The sequence below is a fragment of the Aotus nancymaae genome, unplaced genomic scaffold (genome assembly GCF_030222135.1).
Source record: "Aotus nancymaae isolate 86718 unplaced genomic scaffold, 86718_ANA_hifiasm-v0.15.2.pri h1tg000057l, whole genome shotgun sequence".
In the NCBI taxonomy this organism is placed as follows: domain Eukaryota; kingdom Metazoa; phylum Chordata; class Mammalia; order Primates; family Aotidae; genus Aotus; species Aotus nancymaae.
The window spans coordinates 22,666,580-22,689,465 of NW_026988471.1; the positions used below are offsets into that span (position 1 = coordinate 22,666,580).

The 22,886-nt window shown below is 43.7% G+C and overlaps 2 protein-coding genes and 1 pseudogene across 6 annotated transcripts in view; 2 read left to right on the top strand and 1 right to left on the bottom strand.

Moving 5' to 3' along the window:
• The window catches only part of ATAD2B (ATPase family AAA domain containing 2B), a 194,084-nt gene extending 178,977 nt beyond the window's left edge, over window positions 1-15,107 (bottom strand). For 3 of the 4 annotated variants that reach the window (XM_064363891.1, XM_064363890.1, XM_064363889.1), the window contains exon 1: window positions 4,903-5,471. In XM_064363891.1, coding sequence (XP_064219961.1) covers window positions 4,903-5,118 — 216 coding nt within the window. In that variant the 5' untranslated portion in view covers window positions 5,119-5,471. Of the gene's footprint in view, window positions 1-4,902; window positions 5,472-15,011 lie in introns of those variants that run through there. The other variant, XM_064363892.1, reaches the window with a different exon arrangement.
• Window positions 15,108-16,330: 1,223 nt separating this feature from the next.
• The window catches only part of UBXN2A (UBX domain protein 2A), a 60,891-nt gene continuing 54,335 nt past the window's right edge, over window positions 16,331-22,886 (top strand). Inside the window, exons 1-2 of one of the 2 annotated variants that reach the window (XM_064363894.1) lie at window positions 16,331-16,413; window positions 18,201-18,312. The gene's annotated coding sequence lies outside the window, so the exon portion shown is untranslated. The remainder of the gene's footprint in view (window positions 16,414-18,200; window positions 18,313-22,886) is intronic. The other variant, XM_064363893.1, reaches the window with a different exon arrangement.
• On the top strand, window positions 18,399-20,033 carry LOC105717913 (succinate dehydrogenase cytochrome b560 subunit, mitochondrial-like; annotated as a pseudogene).

Below are 22,886 nucleotides of genomic sequence, written 5' to 3' on the forward strand. Positions count from 1 at the left end.
GCAAACAAATGAAACTTCATTGTGTATGTCCTAAAAGAAATGCCAAACATATCATTCAAAGTAATATGGCACTTAGATCCTTGAATCGACAGGATCACTCTACATTCAGGTGCAAACACTGGTTGGTCTTCTCAGTTCTCATAACAAGTAGTAATTCTACCACTTGTCCAGCTGGTTTCCAGAAGTTATGAGTTTATCTATAATTAGGTATTTAGGAGACATGCAATAAAACACCTACCAAAGGATGGTTTAAAAGACTTTTGCCAGGGAAAATGATTTAAGGAATTAATATGTATTCACTTCTATAGGCTTTATAAGTTTCATCTATGACGTAAACAACAAAAAGTGTATATATCTGGACTACAGAAATAGCCAGTAACTGAATTTAAGCTGCATTTGCACTTGGCTACCAGAGCAATCCTATGAATTCCACCACTGCTTTGGTTCAAAATTGTGGCAGGGGACATTGTTATGTTACAATATTACCTATACTATACTCCATGTGAATCTGCTGCAGTATAAGGAAAAAAGTGCCCTGCTCTGAGGAACTTATATTTTTCCCTGCTCATCTGAGAGTTATATACATTATGAGCTTTCCCTCTCAACGACTTCTTTTACCTCTTTAACCCTCAACTTCAACCACTCTGCTTTGTTATGTTGGCAAATGCATGAGTGTTGGAAAAGGAAAAGTACAGGGTGATAAAAGAGAATACTAAAGAAGGATCTAGGGATTTTTAAAATTAAAAATAAAGTAAGCATTTTACTTCTAAAGTTACTCAAAATATTTATTTTGATCTCACAAGTAAGATGGGGACTCAGTGTCAATGACCATCTCAAAAAGCCCAAAAAGCTGTGACAAAGCCAGAAATACCAGCAAACAGATCTAACAAGAAGTAGAAAAAAATAGTTGAAATATTTTTCAAAGATTGCTCTCCAGTTTTGTGAATACAGTATTAGACTGTTTACTGGGAGTGACACTTAAGTGGAGCAAATAAACACTTAATGACTGAAGGCCAGATTAACTGACCTAAAAGAGGTCAAGCTTTACGCAAGCTTGGAGGAAAAAAAAAAAAAAGCCACAGTGTACAGGAGTAATTACATCTAACTGCATAGCACTAAAAGACAACCTGACATTTTAAAACTGTGGGCATTGCGGGTAATGATAAGGGAGGGAAAAAAATAAGAAAATTTAAAAGTGTAGGCACAAAGGCAACCTACAAAATAGGAGAAAAATCTGCAAACTGTGTATCTGATAAGCAGTTAATTTCCAAAATACATAGGGTACTCCTACCACTCCAGAGGAAAAAAAAAATTTTTAATAAGCAAAGCAGGATTTTAAGGCTTCAGTGAACTATGATTGTGCCACTGCACTCCAGCCTGGGCATTAGAGAAAAAAAGGTCATAACTAAATAGACACCACTCAGGTATATGAAAAGGTGCTCAACATTACTAATCATCAGGGAAATGCAAATCAAAACCACGATGAGGTGTCACCTCATACCTGTCAAGATGGCTCTTGTCAAAAAGACAAGAGACAACAAATATTGGGGAGAGGTGGAAAAAAAGGAATCCTGGTACATGTCAGTAGAAATGCAAAATGGTGCAGCCACTATGGAAAATAGTAGGAAGGTTCCTCAAACAAATAAAAATAGAACTCTACCATATAATCCAGCAATCCCACTTCTGGGTATTTATTCAAAGGAATTGAAATCAGGCTTTCAAGGGGACATCTACACTCCCATGTTCACAGTAGCATTATTCATAATAGCTAAGATATGGAAACAATCTAAATGTCCAACAAGAGATGAATACAGGAAACATGGTGTACATGTGTGCATGCCCAGTGGAATACTATTAAGCTGAAGAAGGGAATCTCATCACTTACAACAACACAGATGCACCTAGAGGATATTACACTAAATAATATAAGCCAGTCTCAGAAAGATAAATACCGTATGAGCTCACTTTTATGTGGAATCTAAACTAGCAAATTCACAGAAGCAGAGAGTAGAAGGGTGATTTCCAGGGTCTTGGGGGAAGGCAATAAAGTATCACTTATGCCAGATAAATAAGTTCTGGAGATCTATATAACGTAGTGCCTACATCTAAGAATACTGTATCGCATACTTAAAATTTTCTAAGAGGGTAGATTTTATATCAAGTGTTCTTGCCAGAAAAATAATACTAATAAGACATTCATAATAAAACGGACAGGAAAACTTTAGGAATGATGGATATCTCTATGGTGTTGACGGTTTCACAAATACATATTTAACCTCCAAACTCACAGAGTTATATACACTAAGTGCAACCTTATACATGTCAAAAAAAAGGTTTTTAATACTAAAAAAGAAAATTCTAATAATTGCAGAATGTATATTTATCACCCATTCTATGCATACACAACTTGGGAAAAAGACAAAACTATAAGAAAAACTCAAACTGCTATGACTTTTTAAAGCAAATAAAATGTCTCTGGACACAGTGAATGAAATAATCTAAAAACAGGGAAAAGAGGGAAAAACAGGCATCAGGTATAGTTAAGAACATGGCACAAAAGCAGAAAAAGGAGAACTCCTCAATTACAGATGTTACAAACAGGAATACATTTCTTCCTACAAAAATAAGGGTCTGCTAAAGCAACAACATGGGCAACCCCATTTTGTATCAAGATTTTACAGACACTGGTAAATGTCTGTTACAGACCCCATAGACATAGAGAGTGCCTTTAAGTACTCCAGAAAGGGTAAACCAGGAGTGCTAAATTCCTACAAAACTGGAGAAGAGCTAACCAGAAATATACAACAAAGAAATATACAGCCTGCTTAGTAAATATGTAGTCCATAAACTTAATAAATTCAGAATTATAATTTAGCCTCTTCTAAAGGTCCAATCTCTATGTAAGAGCAGTAAGCCTCTAAAAAATCTTTCAGAGAAAGCAATTAGATCACTCCATAATCTACTAGAGCCATAACATAAATCTTCTTAAGACCGAAAAACAAATATTTCAAAGTAAATCTTCAGTAGACTATTATTTATGGTGCTTTAAAACATTTTAAAAGGATCTTTGAAACAAAGTTTCATTAGTACCCTTCTACAGAGCTCTCATATCTTTCACTCTTCTAGTAATTTAAAAGCTACCAAATGTTCATTTCCTCATTAGATTATTGATTCCTAGCCTTTTAACATCTCTGTAACAGCTGCTTGACAAATTACCTCACCTTATTCCTCAGGGGGTAAGGACAGCATGATATCCATGAATTCAAAAATGGGACCACGAACTGATCGGTGATAAATGAGCTAATTGCTTCAGATGAGTTAGACACTGCTCTAATAGACCAGGCATTCATAGCATGATACAATTAAATGCTTACACTCTAAATATTTTCTTTGTCCTTAAATGTAGAGAACAGATCTTTTCTTAAATTTAGTTTTATTTTAAAATACGTGATAGCATCAGTAGGTCAAGAAGCTTGAACATGTTTGGAAAGTTTCCACAGAAAGCCTCGTCTTCAAAGTACTTATTCTCAATAGTTTGCACAACTTTCAGATTTAGGCTTCTTATTTCAACCTAAGAGATCTGTAAACCCCCAAAATAGTCCATTAAATGGGACAGTTCTAAAAATAATGTCCAAATTTTCATCAAATAAAAGACAAAACTATTTCAAAGATATAATAAAAATATTTCTGAGTGGTATGGTAAAATATTCCTGTTGTCTCTGCCTAGATTCATTCTGATAGTGTCAAAACAGTGTAAGACACAAAGAGAAAAAGCACACACAAACCGCGATCTTGTAGACCCCTATTGAACATAAAATATTGCTTCCCTCCCCACCCCCAGTAAGAACCACAGAATGGTGTGGAATTAAAGGAGCATTTTAAATGAACAGCATTTTCCAGCCAAATTACCTAGCAAGTCAACCTCCTTTAGACAGAAGCAGTATAGTCTTCTCTGAATTCAGAAACAATCTCATGGTAAAACAAAAGTGTCAATTCCTTCACCGCAATAAATATCTGTGCTTAGGAAAATTTCAAGATCTATCACTCTTTTTAATTCAATCACCAGGTTCTTCAAACGTCATTTTTGCAACTGCATGACAACGATGGTGTTCATTCACCTTTTGTAATATAGTCCCATGACAAAAATGTAGACATCTAAGAAACCACACAATTTTGGCATGATAGCGCTGACTATCCGACACATTCCACTTGTTCCTTTCGACGCGCTCCTTCTGTGACCTGAAACCTCTGGTTCCTACCAGCACCTTGGTGAGCTAGCTGGCTGGTTCCCCAGCTACAACATTATGTTTGATCTCTCCTGCCTGGAGAGGCGATAGTGTTGATTTTGTTTTTAAAGTTGGTGTCAGAGCAGCTACAAACTTTTTTCAGCATCCCTGCCTGGCTGCCAACTGGAGCTCTCTGCTCACTTCCTCACCAACTTGAACCACCCCCAAACTGAGAGTAAGCTGGAGTTAGACAGCGGCAGGAACTGACACACTTTCAAGAAGGGTTTGACACCGCAGAAAACTTTCACTTCTCCAACCCTCCCACCCAGGGGCTCTGGTCCTTCGCTCTTGCTTCCCCGTTAGAATTCCCCTCTGGGGCAGGACAAGGACAAGGACAGCAGATCGTTCGAATGCCCCCGAAAGGGACCCCCAAAGCCCTCTCCCCTGGACTCAAGGGCTGTTCTTTACACAAAAGAGCCGGGCCAGCTTGAAAAGCAAACGAGCCAACGTCGCGGCCCTTCTCCGGGGTGCCACCCTCCACCGCGCCCGCAGACCCTGTCTCCAGCCGCCCGAGCGGTCTCCACTGGAGGCTTCCTGCCCTCAACCCGTCCAGACAAAGCCCCGGCGGCCGGGCTGACACTTCCGAGCCACCGGACTCGGGACACCGCGCTCTTACCCTGGCCTCATCCAGAGCGAGGCCGGCACCACCGCTTCCCCCGGCCTTGGCGGCGGGGCAGCTGGCAGCGCGGGTCTTGGAGGAGCGGGTCCGAGAGGAGATGAAATGGCTGCTGCCTCCGGTCGCCCCAGGCTCTGCTCCGGCCCCAGGCCCAGGCCCGGGACCAGGAGACTTGGACCCGAGAAGGCGGAGAGAGCTCTTCCGGGTGTTCACCATGGTCCAGCCAGGAGGACGGAGTCCACGCCGCGCCCGGGATAGCCGAGCAAGGCCGGCCCGCTGGCCGGTCAGTCAGGGCCAGCGGAGCCGAGACGGGCAGAGAGAGACGAGCTGGCCCGGAGCGTGCGGAGCGCAAACGAACACAACAGAGAGCCGGGCAGAGGAAGGGAAGTCAGCGCTAGCAGGCGGCGAGAGGGAAGCGGGGGCGGTGCTGCAGGCCGGCAGCACAGACACTCCGCCGGCTTCGCCCTCCTCAGCGAGAGCCGAGCGGAGCCGCCATTTCTACCCCTTTCTCTCCCGTTCTCGCTCTCGAGCTCCGTGCGTCAGGGCTCCAGCGCCGCAGGGCCAACGAGACCGCTTCCGGCCGCAGCCGCGGCGGGGCGCTGCGAGGCCAGCCAGCCCTCCCCTTCCCGGCTGCTAGCTCTTCTCCCCGCGGCCTCCAGCGGCCCCGCCTCCGGCGCGGCGTCAGCGCTTGGCAGCCAGCGAGCGACGCTCTGGGCTGTCAGCTCGATGGTTTCCCTGTCTCCGCGACCTCAAAGCTGGGGGGACCAAAAAAGCCAGACTGATCAGGACGAGTTCCCGCGTGGACTTGGACCTGAAGCCCTACGACCAACCAGGCCCGAACGCCCCAGACACCCTCGTCACCCCCGTAGCCTGGATGGAGCAGGGGACGACCAGCGAAGGCGCGGGGTGGAAGGGGAGCGGAGACGAAAGTGCGAGGAGTTGACTGGGAATCCCCGAGCTACCCGAGGCTGACACTTAACTAGAATCACACTTTTCATGGCTGTAAAAATGAGAATGACAGCTGTGATAAAAATTGATCTGTGCGCTATCTGGAACGTGGTGAGCTTAAGAAGAAAACGGGGGATTGGGGGGTGGGCGTGAGGAACACCACGCTAGAACCCTGCGTCTTTAAACAAAGCGAGGCAGGGTCGTTTCCTATCCCCTTAGCCAGATCTAAGGCGGAGTCAAAGAATGAGTTCCCTGTAGGAGCCGCCTCTATCTCTGTCCCCTGCCCCCGGCCCGCTGAAGAATTAAGAATACAAAAAGCTGAACCCAAAGATAAGACATTTGTAATTTAACTTTCAAAGAAAAAAATATTAAGCCACACAATTCATATGAAAAGCTCTGCTGCAGGCCGGGTGCGGTGGCTCACGCCTGTAATGCCAGCACTTTCGGAGACCTAGGTGGGTGGATCACCTGAAGTCAGGAGTTCAAGACCAGCCTGACCGACATGGTGAAACCCTGTCTCTACTAAAAATACAAAAGATAGCTGGGTATCGTGGCGGGCACCTGTAATCCCAGCTGCTCGGGAAGCTGAGGCATGAGAATCACTTGAACCCAGAAGGCGGAGGTTGCAGTGAGCCGAAATCGCGCCACTGCACTCCAGCCTGGGCGACAGAGTCAAACCCTGTCTCAAAAAAAAAAGAAAGAAAGAAGAGAAAAGCTCGGCTGTAAAGTAGGAATTAGGTTCATTTCAAAAATTCATGGTACGTTAGATATAGCCTACTATTTATTGCGCAGAAGTTTATTAAACTTTATTAAACTAAAAAATTGAAGACTCCAGAAAAGTCTTGAAAATGACCAAATGGCATAAAAATTAGAGTATTCTGGCCATCTAAGCTCCCAGTCGTTCCAAAAAACTGTACGACAGTGGGAATGAGAATAGTTTTTCTGTTTGGGAAGCAGTATGGATTCCAGAATAGATAAATCCTCTGACACAATTTGCATACCACACCCTCTCCTGGACACTTCACCCACCACCTAGAGCTGACTTCTTAATGGGTGTGGATTCCTCATAATGGAACCATACCTGGATTTTCTTGGGTCAGGTAGCTATCAGGTCATTAAGCAGAATAAACCAGTATCAATTCCCTAGGTAAGAGGCTGGTTTAGGCCAGATGCTGTAGTTCACACCTGTATTCTCAGCACTTAGAGGCCGAGGTAGAACAATGGCTTGAGACCAGGAATTGGAGACCACCCTGGGCAACATAGTGAGATGCTCTCTCTACCAAAAAGAGAGAGAGAGAAACAGGATCTCGCTCTGTCACCCAGGCTGGAGTGCAGCAGCACAACCATAGCTCACTGTAGCCTCGACCTCCCAGGCTCAGGCAATCCCCCTGCCTCAGCCTCCTGAGTAGCTGGGACTACAGGCACCTGCCACCCCCACCACCCAGGCTAATTATTTTGTTTTTTGTAGAGACAAGGTCCCCCTATGTTGCCCAGGCTGCTCTCTAACTCCTGGGCTCAAGTGATCCACCCACCTCAGCCTCCCAAAGTGCTGGGATTAGAGGTGTGAGTCACCAGGCCAGCCAAAAAAATTGTGTTAATCAGCTGGGTGTGGTGCCTGTGGCCCCAGCCACTCCTGAGACTGAGGCACCATCAATCTCTTGAGCCCAGAATGTCCAGATTGCAATGAGCCAAGTTCATGCCACTGTACCCCAGCCTGGGTGACAGAGTAACACCGTCTCAAAAAAGATTTTTTAAAAAAGGCTAGTGTCCCGCAGAGGTGTGTGGTATGCAAACTATATACAAAGAATTTGTGTGCTTTCCTCCTTTCTTTTATTTTTTTCTGTGTGTTTGTTTTTGTAGTCCTAAATTGGGAAGACCAGGTTACCATAACCTATATCATTTACTATCAACAAATGTTAACTCTAAAATTTATTCCTTGAGAATTCATAACAACACACTGATCAAGAGGTTTACAGCCTGAATTCACCAAGGCTGATAGGTATGAAGACCCTCAGAAGAATAATTTAGTATTAAATAGACTCGAGTCAAAAGTGATCTTAAGCAAGCAGAAGCAAACATCATTCTGCTTGGAGATCATCTCCATATTCAATCATCTCTGACAGAATATACCTCCAACAGAGGACACAAAAATAAAGTCCAATCAATATGATTCATAGTAAAAATAGAAAATCACAAAACAGAAAAGAATCATCATGACAGCCAGCAAAAAAATCGGCAACAGAATGAGACCCACAGATTTATATTCAGATAAGTAATATAAATAAAGAAGATGGAAGGAATTATACCTAGTGCTACTGAACACTAGACAATTATTAATATAAAATAAGTTAGTGTATATTATTTATACACAATATACAATAACAGGTATTCATATACGATAACTTAATGTATATTTCTTTTTTCCTTTTTTTTTTTTTTTTTTTGAGATGTAGTTTCGCTCTTGGCCAGGCTGGAGTGCAATAGCACGATCTTGGCTCACCACAACCTCCGCCTGCAAGGTTCAAGTGATTCTCCTGCCTCAGCCTCCTGAGTAGCTAGGATTACAGGCGTGTAACCACCCCTGGCTAATTTTTTGTATTTTTAGTAGAGACAGAGTTTCTCCATGTTGGTCAGGCTGGTCTCAAACTCCTGATCTCAGGTGATCCACCCACCTCGGCCTTCCAAAGTGCTGGGATTATAGGCATGAGCCACCACTCCTGTCCTGTATATTTCAAAATAACTAAAAGAGTGAGTTTGTAATATTCCTTGAGCCCAGGAGTTCAAGACCAGCCTGGGCAACATAGTGAGACCCTGACTCTACAAAAACTTTTTTTTTAATATTAGCCAGGCATGGTGGTATGCTCCTATATTCCTAGCTACTCAGGAGGCTGAGGTAGGAGAATCATGACCCCAAGAGGCAGAGGCTGCAGTGAGCCATGTTAGTGCCACTATAGTCTAGCCTGGGTAACAGAATGAAAACCTTTCTCAAAAAGAATTAACAACTGTTATATAGCCATAGTTATTTAAAATTAAATAAAGAAGATATTAGAACCAATGAGCAAAAAATGACAAAACAAATTTTAAAAGAATGAAATAGACTTATAAAAATAAAAAGAGGGCCGGGTGTGGTGGCTCACACCTGTAATTCCAGCACTTTGGGAGGCCGAGGCGGGTGGATCACGAGGTCAAAAGATTGAGACCATCCTGGTCAACATGGTGAAACTTTATCTCTACTAAAAATACAAAAATTAGCCAGGCGTGTTGATGGATGCCTGTAGTCCCAGCTATTCGGGAGGCTGAGGCAGGAGAATAGCTTGAACCCCAGGAGGTGGAGGTTGTTGCAGTGAGCCAAGATCGCACCACGGCACTCCAGCCTGGCGACAGAGCAAGACTCCATCTCAAAAAAAAAGAAAAAGAATAGGCCAGGCACAGTGGTTCATGCTTGTAATCCCAACACTTTGGGAGGCCAAGGTGGGTGGATCACCTGAGGTCAGAGTTCGAGACCAGCCTGACCAACATGGAGAAACCCCATCTCTACTAAAAATACAAAATTAGCCTGACGTGGTGGCTTATGCCTGTAATCCCAGCCATTCAGAAGCTGAGGCAGGAGAATTGCTTGAACCCAGACACAGAGGTTGTGGTGAGTCGAGATCGCACCATTGCACTCCAGCCTGGGTAACAAGAGTGAAACTCCATCTCAAAAAAATAAAATAAAAAGAATAAAGTATTCTTAAACATGCCACCGAAAGCAAGAGCCATAAATTAGTTGGACATGATGTAAGTATCTGTAGTCCCAGCTACTCAGGGGACTGAGGCAGGAGGATCACTTGGGCCTAGGAGTTTGCGGTTATAGTGAGCCTTCGTCACTCCACTGCGCTCCAGCCTGGGCAGCAGGGCAAGACCCTGTTTCAAAAGAAAAGAAAAACAAAACAAAACAAAACTATACTTCCAATGGAACTAAAGTGAGATACTGCAAGTCTATAGGGAGGCCATCAGTAAAGAGATGGTCCTGATTTGGTAGGTGTCGGATGCAATCTATGGAACTGCATCTTTAAGATCCATGAAACATTTTGAGAAACACTAAATCAAGAGGCAAAATCAGAATTGTTGACATTAGGCTGGGCGTGGTGGCTCACACCTGTAATCCCAGCACTTTAGGAGGCTGAGGGGGACAGATCACCTGAGGTTGTGAGTTTGAGACTAGCCTGGCCAACATGGTGAAACCCTGTCTCTACTACAAATATAAAAATTAACTGGGTGTGGTGATACACGCCTGTAATCCCAGCTACTCAGAAGGCTGAGGCAGGAGAATTGCTTGAACCTGGGAGACAGAGGTTGCAGTGAGCCAAGATCACACTACTACACTCCACACTCCAGCTAGGCAACAGAGCAAGACTATGTCTCAAAAAAAAGAAAAAAGAATTGTTGACCTTAGAATTGTGCACTGTTCAACGTGATTACTAGCCACATGTAGTTATTTAAATTTAAAAAATTAAATATTCATCCTCTCAGTCACACTACCATGTTTCAAATATTCAATAAGCAAATGTTGCTAAGTAGCCAATGTGTTGGACAATGCAGAAACAATTCCATCATCACAGAAAATTCTGCTGAACAGTGCTGACCTAGATATTCATCTCAAGGGAAAGAAATCTCAAAGATGATCACTTGGTTTCTGTTCTGTACTGGATGGTTGGTGGGGCTACCAATTGGGAAAGAGGATGCAAGATGAGAAGCAGATTGCTGAGTGCCAGCTATCATCCTTTTATGTCAATTCAAAAAGCATTCACTGACCTCTATTAGGCACCTGTGAAATAGCTACTGTGAAAAGTACTCTGGAGAATATCTAATAAACAAATTTGTCAGTCTGTACCCTTAAGGAGCTTACAGTCCTGTTTGAGTGTTTGCACTTATAACTAAAACACCAACACAGAAACAAATCAGAAAAAGAGCAAACTAAACCCAAGTAATAGAAGGAAATAAAGAATAGAGTGGAGATAAATAGAGAATAGAAGCAAGGCTGGATGTGGCGGCTTATGCCTGTAATCTCAGCACTTTGGGATCCCAAGGTAGATGGATCACCTGAGGTCAGGAGTTCAAGACCAGCGCCTGGCCAACATGGCAAAACCCCGTCTCTACTGAAAATATGAAAATTACCCAGGCATGGTGGTACACACCAGTAATCCGAAATACTTGGGAGGCTAAAGCAGGAGAATCACTTGAACCTGAAAGACGGAGATTGCAGTGAGCCAAGATCGCACCCATGCACTCCAGCTTGGGTGACAGAGCAAGACTCCATCTCAAAAAAAAAAAAAAAAAAAAAAAAAATCCCCAGCAAAATACTAAGAAACCAAATCCAGTAGCATAGTAAAAGATTATACACCATGACCAAGTGATGAATTGATCCCCAGTGGGATTTATTCCAAGACCATTCTATGGGAAAAAGACAATCTCTTCAGCAAATGGTGCTGAAAAAGCTGGATGTTCATATGCAAAAGAATAAAGTTGAACTCTTATCATACACTGTACCAAAAATCAAAATGGAGCAAACACCTAAATGTCAGAGCTAAAGTTATAAAATGGTTAGAAAAAAACATAGAAATCTTCATGACATTGGATTTGGCAATAGTTTCTTCGATATGACACCAAAAGTATAGCAAAAACAAGAATACATTAATTTGACTGAAATTTTAAACTTTTGTGTATCAAAGGATTCCAACATCAGAATGAAAAGACAATTCACAGGATGAGAGGAAAGATTTGCAAATCACATATCTTATAAGGTATTACTATCCATAATATATGTTTTTTAAAATCCAAAACTCCTGTAACTCAACAAAAACAAAACAAAACAAAAAACCCTATTTGAAAATTCACAAATAGTTAAATAGGTATTTCACCAAAGGAAATATACAAACAGCCAGTAGGCACATGAAAAGATATTCACCATCACTAGTCATCAGGGACACGCAAATCAAAATCACAATAAGATACCACTTCATACTCAATTAGGATGGCTATTGTAAACACACGTACATATACACACACACAGAAAATAACAAGTGTTGGGAGGATATAGAGAAATTGGAACACAGACACATTGCTGGTAGGAATGTAAGATGGTACTGCCATTTGAAAAACAATATGACGCCGGGCACAGTGGCTCATGTTTATTATCCCAGCACTTTGGGAGGCTGAGGCGGGGGGATCATGAGGTCAAGAGAGCAAGACCATCCTGGTCAACAGGGTGAAACCCTGTCTCTACTAAAACTACAAAAATTAGCTGGGTGTGGTGGTTTGCGCTTGTAGTCCCAGCTACTTGGGAGGCTGAGGCAGGAGAATCGCTTGAACCCAGGAGGCAGAGGTTGCACTGAGCCAAGATTGCGCCACTGGACTCCAGCCTGGTGACAGAGCAAGATTCGGTCTCAAAAAAAAAAAAAAAAAAAAGAAAAGAAAGAAAGAAAAGAAAAGAATTATGCTAAGTGAAATAAGCCAGACACAAAAGAACAAATATTGCAGAATTCCTTGTACATGAGGTATCTAGAATGGGCAAGTTCCTAGAGACAGAAAGTAGAATAGGTTATGCATGGTGGCTCCCACCTGTAATCCTAGCACTTTGGAAGGCCAAGACGGGAAAATTGCTTTGAGTACAGGAGTTTGAGACCAACCTGGGCAACATGGTGAAATCCCACCTCAAAAAAAAAAAAAAAAACAGAGAAGAAAAGAAAGTAGAATAGAGGTTACCATGTGGGTATGGAGGGAGACTATCTCAAAAAAAAAAAGAAAGGAAAGAAAGAAAAAGAAAAACACACAGCTAATATCATATTCAATGAAGAAAGACTGAAAGCTTTTTTTCTAAAATTAGGAACAAGGCAAAGACACCCACTCTCATCATTTCTTTCTTTATTTCTTTTCTTTTCTTTTTTCTTTTTCTTTTTTTTTTTTTTGAGGCAGAGTCTTGCTCTGTCTCACAGGCTGGAGTGCAGTGGTGTAATCTCGGCTCACTGAAACCTCTGCCCCTTGGATTCAAGTGATTCTCCTGCCTCAGCCTCCCAAGTAGCGGGGATTACAGGCACCCACCACCATGCCCAGCTAATTTTTGTGTTTTTAGTAGAGATGGGGTTTCATCATGTTGGACAGGCTGGTCTCGAATTCCTGGCCTCAAGTGATTCACCCACCTTAGCCTCCCAGGGGGCTGGGATTACAGGTGTGAGCCACCATACCCAGCCTCATAATTAATTTTTTTTTTTAAGTTTTAACTCTAGTAATGGGGTATCGCTATGTTGCCCCAGGTTGGTCTCAAATTCCTGGGCTCAAGCAATTCTCCTGCCTTAGCCTCCCAAAGTGCTGACATTACAGGTGTGAGCCGCCACACCCAGCCTCATCATTTCTATTCAACATTGTACTGGAAGTTCTCCCCTAGAGCAATTAGACAAGAAAAATAAATAAAAGGCATCCAAATTAGAAAGAAATAAAACTGAGGCCAAGTGTGGTATCTCATACCTGTAATCCCGGTGCTTTGGGAGGCCCAAGAAGGAGGATAGCTTGAGGCCAGCCAGGGGTTGGAGACCAGCCTGGGCAACATAGTGAAACCACGTCTCTACAAAAAAAAAAAAAAAATTTCCCCTCCTCCCCCACAAAAAAAATTTAATTAGTTGGGCATGGTGGCACACATCTGTGGTCTTAGCTACTCAGGACATCATGGTGGGAGGATCGCTTGAGTCCAGGAATTTGAGATCAACCTGGGTAACATAAGGATACCCCATCTCTAGCAAATGATTAGAGCTAATAAATGAATGCAGTAAAGTCGTTAGATACAAGATCAACACACAAAATCAGTGGTATTTCCAAATACTGGCAATAAAAAATCCAAAAAGGAAATAAATCAATTCCTTTTACAATAGCATCAAAAAGAATAAAATACTTTGAAATATATTTAACTGGCTGGGCACAGTGGCTCACACCTGTAATCCCAGCACTTTGAGAGCCTGAGGTGGGTGAATCACAAGGTCAGGAAGTCTAGTTGAGACCAGCCTGGCCAACATGGTGAAACCTCATTTCTACTAAAGACACAGAAGAAAAAGAAACAATTAGCCAGGCATGGTGGTGCGCACCTGTAGTCCCAGCTACTGGGGAGGCTGAGGCAGGAGAATTGCTTGAACCCAGTTGGTGGAGGTTGCAGTGAACTGAGATCTCGCCATTGCACTCCAGCCTGGGCAACAGGGCAAGACTTTGTCTCAAAAAAAAAAAAAAAGAAGAAGAAAAGAAATATATTTAACCAAAGAGGTATAAGACTTGTACACTGAAAACCATAAAACACTACTAAAAGAAATTAAAGAAGGTCTAAGTGTGGTCATGTATTGCTTGATGATGAATGTACCTTCTAAGAAATGTGTCCCTAAGTGATTTCATCATTGTACTTACACAAACCTGGATTGTCTAGTGTACTACACATCTAGGCAATATTCATAGCCTTGCTCCTGGGCTACAAGCCTAGATAGCATGTTACTGTATTGAATACTGTAGACAACTGTAACACAATGGTAATATTTGTGTATCTAAACATAAGATACAGTAAAAATACAGCCTTAAAATCTTAATGTGACCACCATCATATATGCTGTAAGTCATGGACCAAAATGTTGTTACGTGGCACATGACTGTAAATGGAAAAATATTCATGCTTAAGGATTTGAAGACTTAATATTGGTAAGATATCAATGCTCCTCAAGTTGATCTACCAATTCAAAGAAACCCCTGTCAAAATCCCAATGGCCCCCCTTCCCTTTTAATGTTTTTAACAGAAAGGGAAAAGCTAAGCTAAAAGTCATACGAAATTGCAAGGGGCAAAACAATCTTGAAAAACAAGAACAAAGTGGGAGATGTGATTTCAAAATCTACTACAAAGCTACAGTAAGGAAAACAGTATGGTGCTAGCATAAAGATAAGTTATATAATTAATGGAGTTGAATTGAGAGTACAGAAATAAACTTATACGTCTATAGTCAATTAATTTTTGACAAGGGAAGAATCCTCTCTTCATTAAATGATGCTGTGACCAAAAATTGGAAGAGCTCTCAGGGTCAAAGAAAAGTCTCTTTGCCCAAAGGGATCAAATTAACTCCTTACTGTGCTTCAAGAGCACTGAGATTTGAACTCACCACAGGCTCCTGAAATCGCTGAACAGGAGATGACGGGGGTGGGGGATGGCATGGATCCAGAAATGGCATGGATCTGTAAGTGAGGATCAATCTCAATCTGAGTCCCAGCACTAAAAACTAACAAATAAATCCCGATTTAGGCAAGCCGAGACTTTATGCGGAAAGGATTATTGCAATGGGAGTTGGGGAGGAAATGGACTATTGCAATAAGGGCGGAGAACTATTGCAATGGGAAGAAGGACTGTTGCAATGGGAAGAAGGACTGTTGCAATAGGAAGAATGCTGGACTATAAAATAAAAAACAAATCTGGATATACGTAAGGAGAGATTTCAGTGTAAGAGATCCAAGAAAAGGGAAAGAAACGATTGCAATTGAGAGTGGGGTTTGGGGGAGGCTCCCGCAACCGGGAGAACCCTCCAACCATGAGATCTGCAGCGATCTCCTGGGTCAGGCAGAAAAGGGCTTTCCTTTTACAGAGAGAAGTGAACAGGGCTAGAAAGACCCGGGTGTGGGGAGGTGGGGAGAAGAGTGGAGGGTGGCAGCGATGAGACTACACAGAGAATGTTTCCCTTGGGGTCCGCCTATTTTCGGGCGGTGGTCGAGGAGGGGTGGTCGCTGGCTGCCGCTGAGGCTCGGCCACCTTGTAGAGGCCCGGGGAGACCTGCTTCACTGAAGTCCGGTCAAGTCAAGGCAGCTGGCGTTTGTCCACATCGTGAGCACAGGCAGGACAGCTAATCATTTATGAGGCGGAGAGCTGGAATTTAGAGGGTTTGGGCCTGACTTTGTCACGGCTAACTACGGGGGCATCCTTGAGTAGTGACTAAGTCTTATGGGGAAGGGCGTTTGCGTGCAATAAGTCCTATTAGGAACAAAGCGGTGTGGGGGTTTCTTCAATGTCGCTGTCCAGGACCGTAGGGCTCAGGTCAAGTTCCACATTGTCAGAATGCTGGGACGTCTCTCCCAGGCTTCAGAGGCTGCAGAGGTACCCGGGTAAGCACACGCTGTGTTCTCCAGTGAGCACACACCAAGGTGCCTGTGTCTCCCGCGCCCAGGGAAGAGGCAGCCAGCCGCTCGGCCTGCTGCGGAAAGGCGCGGCCGCCATTAGCGCAGTTCTCCGCCCGGCCTGAAGCGCCGGAACGCGGTAAGCCCCGCCCCTCGGCGCGCCCCCGCGCCCGCGCGGGCTCCTCGGGTCTGAGCGGAGCCGTCGTCAGCGCGCGCTTGGCGCCCGACTGAGCCTGTGAGAGGCGGACGGGATCTCAGCGGCGCGGCCGCGGAATCTGAGGAGGTTTGGGGCGGCGGCGCTCCGAGTCTGAAGGACTCCAGCCAAAAGGAGCCCGCGGCCAAACGGTGCCCGCGGCGCCTGAGCTGAGTGAGGCCGAGGCCGGGAGGCCGTGCCCGGAGGTGAGGGTCCCGGGGCCGCGCCGCGTCTGGCGGAGTGAGGGCGGGGCAGGGTGGCCGCCTGCCGGGTGGGTTCGAGGGGTCGTCTCCTGTGGCCGGGCCGCCGCGGCTCGCCGGTGTCGGGGGAGTCTCGCTCCGGAGGGCCGCGCGTCCGCGACTCGGGAAGGGGCGCCGGCGGCAGAGCCGGGGCCAGGCTCCCGCCGCGACGAGGTGAGCGGCGACCCCGGGCCCCTGACTCTGCTTGCGACTTGACTCGCGAGCTCGCTGAAGGCGCATCTCCGGGTTCTCTCGCAGGGCGTTCCGAAACTTCGAGTTATGCGCAACACAATGTTTCCATTTTCAAAGGCGAGCGCTGCACGATCGCACTCCAGTGCTACAAAGTATGCCTATTAGTGACTTCACGCTCTCCCAACACTCACTTTCTCTGATGTTTTGAAGGTCTAGTGTTCGCTGATTTCACATTTCCTTCCTTTCTTCTTTGTGCCTTTTTTCCCTTTTCGCTACCAATAATAAAATAGTTTATTACTTGTCAGCAATGATGAACGTTCGTGTGGCGTCCAGCGTTGGTTCCTATGTACGAAATTTGAGAATTATCCTAAATATAGGAAACTGCTAATTTGTTTTAATGCGAATGCAGAGAAGAACGTGGTATAAAGTCTGACCGGTTGTAGTTTGTTTATGGGGGAAAACTCTTTAAAAGTTCGTGTTGTGTCTTCTGTCTAAATATGCTGAAAGTCGGATTTATTTAAAAGGCAATTAAATTCACTGCATACAGAGCATCTTTGTATAATAATAATGTTAGTGCTAGGCACTGGTGGCGTCCAAACATGAGTAAAAAATGTGTTTAGGAGGTGGAAGTGGTTAAGCACAGTGATAATGATATGAGGCCGAATAGTCCAGTATTAATGGAAGCTCACACTTACGGAGCAGTTGTTCTCAGCTGGGCACTGTGGAGGGTATTTTATGTGCATTTTTATTTAATAATGTTTAATATTAATTACTTAGCATATACTTCCTTTAATATTTTATAATTCAAAAAAAATTTTAGTACCTACTATGTTGTGAGTGCCAAGGATACTATAGTGACAATTACAGACTTGGCCTTTAGACTATACAGTATCATTGGGCAAAACAGATATTAAGCAAATAATCAGGGCCCGGCGCTGTGGCTCACGCCTGTAATTCCAGCACTTTGGGAGGCTGAGGCGGTCGGATCACCCAAGGTCAGGAGTTCGAGACCAGTCTGGCCAACATGGTGAAACCCGGTCTCTCTTTACTGAAAATACAAAATTAGCTGGGCATGGTGGTACATGCCTGTAATTCCAGCTACTTGGGAGGCTGAAGCAGGTGTATCGCTTGAACCCGGGAGGTGGAGGTTGCAGTGAGCCGAGATGGTGCCACTGCACTCCAGCCTGGGTGACAGAGCAAGACTCTGTCTCCAAAAATAAAATAAATAATCACACAAATAAATGCCAGTAAGCCAAGACGGAGGTGTTTTTGAGAGAAGGTAACATGGTGATTTATCCCAGCTGGGAAAATCAGGGAAGGTTTTCCTAGGAAAGTAATCTTTGAGCTCAGATATCAGGGATAAATAGGAATTAGGGGAAGATGCCTCCCAAAGGAGAGAAGAAAGGCTCGGGCAAAGGAAGTTGTTGACGCAAAGGCTAGGGAAGATGGTCATTTCAGGAACTTCAGCAGTTGGTGTGTGGGAAGCAAAAGGGTGCTGTGGTAAAGTAGGTTAGGGCCAGAGAGATGATGCAGGACTTTTTTTTTTTTTTTTTTTTTTTTAGGTGGAGTCTCTGTCAACCAGGCTGGAGTGCAGTGGCGCCACTCACTGCAATCTCCACCTCCCAGGTTCAAGCCATTCTCCTGTCTCAGCCTCTGAAGTAGCAGGGACTACAGGTGCGTGCCACCATGCCTGGCTAATTTTTGTATTTTTAGTAGAGGCGGGGTTTCTCCATGTTGGCCAGGCTGGTCTCAAACTCCTGATGTCAGGGGATCTGCCCACCTTGGGGTAAGCCACCACACCAAAGGAGATTGTATTTAAAATGGCTTTGCACATCTGTCCAGACCAGAACCCAAGATGGCTGCACTCTTGCTGAGATATGTTGGTCCTCATTGCCTCCAAGCCTGCTTTAGCCCTGAGCTCTGTATCAGAAAGGCTGTTCCTTTGGGAACGACAGCCAAAGAGGAGATGGAGTGGTCCATCTGCCACCGTGGCATTGGTATTGCTTTGAGTGCAGGGGTCTCTTTTTGGCATGTCAGCCCTGTTTCTCCCTGGGAACTTTGAGTCTTATTTGGAACTTATGAAGTCCCTGTGTCTGGGGTCAGCACTGATTCACACAGCTAAGTTTGCACCCTCTCATGTATCATACCTGGCATGGGATCCGACACTTGATGTGGAACCTAGAAAAAGGCTTGAAGATTCCCCAGCTACACCAGTTTGGAGTGATTGTCCTGGTTCTTACTGTGTTGTCCTCTGTAGGGCTGGCAGCCACATGAAGAACAGAGGTTCCCAGCATCATCTTCCTACACATTATTACATTCACCCATCTTTCTGTCCCTCTTATCCCCAGCCTGGGAAAAGTTCTCCTTATTTGTTTAGATCGTTTTGTGCTTTTAGATCCCCTTGGAGCAATAGAGTACCTTGTAGATCATAATAGTGGAAAAGGGTCTAGTTTTCCTTGTTTCTAAAGACGGAGTGGCTGCAAAAACTCCCCTTTTTTGACCACAGCTTGCCTACTCCGGGTCTAGAAACAGTTATTTGCTATCCATATTGGGCTTTGATTTGTGCTGAGGGTCAGGTTTTTGCTCCTTCTTCCTGAGACAGTGGAAACAATGCCAGGCCAGCTCTGTGGCTTCTGCCCTGGGGACTGGGGGTGAGACTTTGGGTGCCACTGCCTGTGGGTTGCTGGCTCAAAGGACAGTTCTGTTCATTGGAGAGCCCAGGCCATTAACACCTACGCAGTGCTATTGAAAGAAGAGAGTTGGGAGTAGAGGGGAATTAGTTTATCCTAGCTAGGGGGAGATGAAGAGGGCTAGTTAGTTCTTGGAGCAGCTTCTTTGAGGAGAAAATATATAGCTTTTGACACAAGACAAAGATCCAGAAAATTAGCATTGAACATATTAAAGGTTATTTATTTCTTTTCTTTCATTTCCAGAAATACCTTAATTTTATCCTTTCTCATCCAAGTCATGTACCATTTTTTTTTCTGGAACTGGATTAAAATACTCATTTAAAAAAAGGGAGGGGGATGCTTTGCAAGATAGGATAACATTTCAGTATAGAGCCCTGGAATGAGAATGTCTTGGTCAGCCCTGGAATGACTCAGTAAGTAACCTTGCCTGCCGAAGTATCACCTTTCCCATAGGATTTTCTCATTTAAATTACTGCTGTCACTACCACTTTGGTCATTGGAGTATATAACTATCCCGTTAACAGTTTTTCTAGGAAAGGACAAAAATATATTTTCTTCATTACTGTGATTACAGCTAAAATAAGCTGAAACTTTCAAAAATATTTCATTTTCTATCACTTAGTATGTAGTAAACCAGAATTCATAAAATATACAAATGAACTGTCTTTTAAGTATTTGGTTCCAATGCTATCATAGTTAGGTTGCTCTTGGAGGCTTGAGGGCCTAACCACATTCCATAGAAGATATAAGTAAAAGGAACCCAACATGGAAATGTGATCCATTGGTTTCTTTTCCCTTGTGTTTAATACCTGGAATGGCCTTATACTTGAAAAGAAACTTAAGGTTCTATATAAAGATAGCATGTCTGGTTGTATAATACCTTGATACAAATCCATAATCTAAAAAAAAAAAAAATGGCTGGTTTTTGCTTTTTTTCCTCCTCAAATTCTGTTGCCAGATTCGAATGCAGTGGTACAATCTCAGCTTACTGGAACCTCCTCCTCCCGGATTCAAGCAATTCTACTGCCTCAGTCTCCCGAGCAGCTGAGACTACAGGCATGCATCACAAAGCCCAGCTAATTTTTGTATTTTTAGTAGAGATAGGTTTTCACTATATTGGCCAGGATGATCTCTTGACCTCATGATCTGCCCGCCTCAGCTTCCCAAAGTGCTAGTATTACAGGTGTGAGCTACTGGGCCCCGTGGTAATATGCAATTTTTAATTTAATTTTTTATTATGCATTTATTATTATTATTTTTTTAATAGAGTCTCACTCGGTCACCCAGGCTGGAGTGCAGTGGCATGATCTCAGCTCACTGCAACCTCTGCCTCCCTGCATTCAAGCAATTCTCGTACCTCAACCTCCTGAGTAGCTGGGATTACTGGTGCGCATTCCCATGCCTGGCTAGTTTTTGCATTTTCGGTAGAGACAGGGTTTTGCCATATTGGCCAGCCTGGTCTCAAACTCCTGGACTCAAGTGATCTGCCCAACTGAGCCTCCCAAAGTGCTAGAATTACAGGCATGAGCCACTGTGCCCAGCCACATTTAATTCTTTTTTTTTCTTTCTGAGACAGAGTTTCACTTCGATGCCCAGGCTGGAGTGCAATGACACAATCTCAGCTCACTGCAACCTTCGCTTCCCGGATTCAAGTGATTCTCCTGCCTCAACCCCCAATTAGCTGGGACTATAGGCACACACCATCACATCCGGCTAATTTTTGTATTTTTAGTAGAGATAGAGTTTCACCATATTGGTCAGACTGGTCTTGAACTCCTGACCTCCTGACCTCAAGTGATCCACCTGCCTCAGCCTTCCAAAGAGTTGGGATTACAGGCACAAGCCACTGTGCCCAGCCCTATTTAATTCTAAAACGCAGTTTTTATATTCAGATTCTTATACACTTATTTAAAATTTTTATTTATTGACTTAAAAAAGAAATCAGAGAGTTTCCCAAGCCAGAATGGGCTTAGGTGGCTCAGACTTCCAATTTATTGATTTTTTTTTTTTTTTTTTTTTTTTTTTGAGACAGGGTCTCTTACCCAGGCTGAAATTCAGTGGCACAATTACAGTTCACTGCACAGTTACAGTTCACTGCAGCCTTAAACTCCTGGACTCAAGCGACTCTCCTGCCTCAGTCTCCTGAGTAGCTAGGACTACAGACATGTGCCATCATGACTGGCTAATGTTTTAATTTTTTGAAGAGACAGGGTCTCACTGTGTTGCCTAGGCTGATCTTGAAGTCCTAGCATGAAGTGATCCCACCACCTCCGCCTCCCAAAGTGCTGAGATTATAGGCGTGCACCACTGTGCCTGGCATAATGTAAGCATTTTAAAATACCACATTCTTAGTAGTCCAAATCTATTTTGACTAGACTTTTCTGTTGGTGGACATGTTCCATAAAACTCAATGTTTTCTCTCTCCTGACTGATTTTATCACTGCACTTTTTGGGGTAATATTTGGGAAGATGTTCAGTAAACTGCAATATTCTATATCAGTGTAAGATGATGGTGATAGTTGTAAGTAGACTGAAGAAAATGAAGGCAGTTCTTTTCATCTGTCCATTCTTGTGCCAACTTTATGCTAATAACTTAGGTATTTGTCAGATGTCTTTTTTTATTCTATGCAGTATTATTATTGTATGCAGTACGTGACTTAGGTTCATTCATGTCATATGACTGTGATACATTTGTAGCAGCTCAATTGATATAAATAAATTTTACCTGGTTCATTTGCATATTACTAAATTTATGGTAGAAAATGCCTGCAGTAATGGTGACTTTGTGTCTCCATGGTGAAATTAATTTTTACTTCATAATTTTATGCCATGTTTGCAATTAGTAATTCAGTATATTTTTTCCTTATTAGTCCATAAAATCGTGCTAATAGAAACTGTGTATGTCATACTGACTGTTTTGTCATTAGTTCTAAACCAGTGCCTTGCACACACTGGTAGGAGGTTCAATAAGTATATAAACCGGTGATCCACCTGCCTCAGCCTCCCAAAGTGCTGGGATTACAGACGTCAGCCACCACGCCTAGCCTGTTGGTTATTTTTTTTCCCTGAGACGGGGTCTCTCTCTGTTGTCCAGGCTGGAGTGCATTGGCTATTCACAGGCGCGATCCTACTACTGATCAGCACGGGAGTTTTGACCTGCTCCGTTTCCGAGCTGGGCCAGTTCACCCCTCCTTAGGCAACCTGGTGGTCCCCCACTCCCGGGAGGTCACCATATTGATGCTGAGCTTGGTGCGGACACCTGATCGGCATAGTGCACTACAGCCCAGAACTCCTGGGCTCAAGCAATCCTCCCATCACAGCCTCCCGAGTAGCCGGGACTACAGGCACATGCCACCGCACCCAGCTCATTATTTTTTAATTGACAATAATTTTATGTATTTATGGGACACATTGTGATGTTTCAATACATTATTATGGAATGGTCAAATCAGGCTAATTAACATATCCCTCAGCTCAAATACCATTTATTTGTTGTGAGAACATTTCAAAACCCATTTCTTTTGCTGTTTTGAAGCATACATTATTATTAACTGCAGG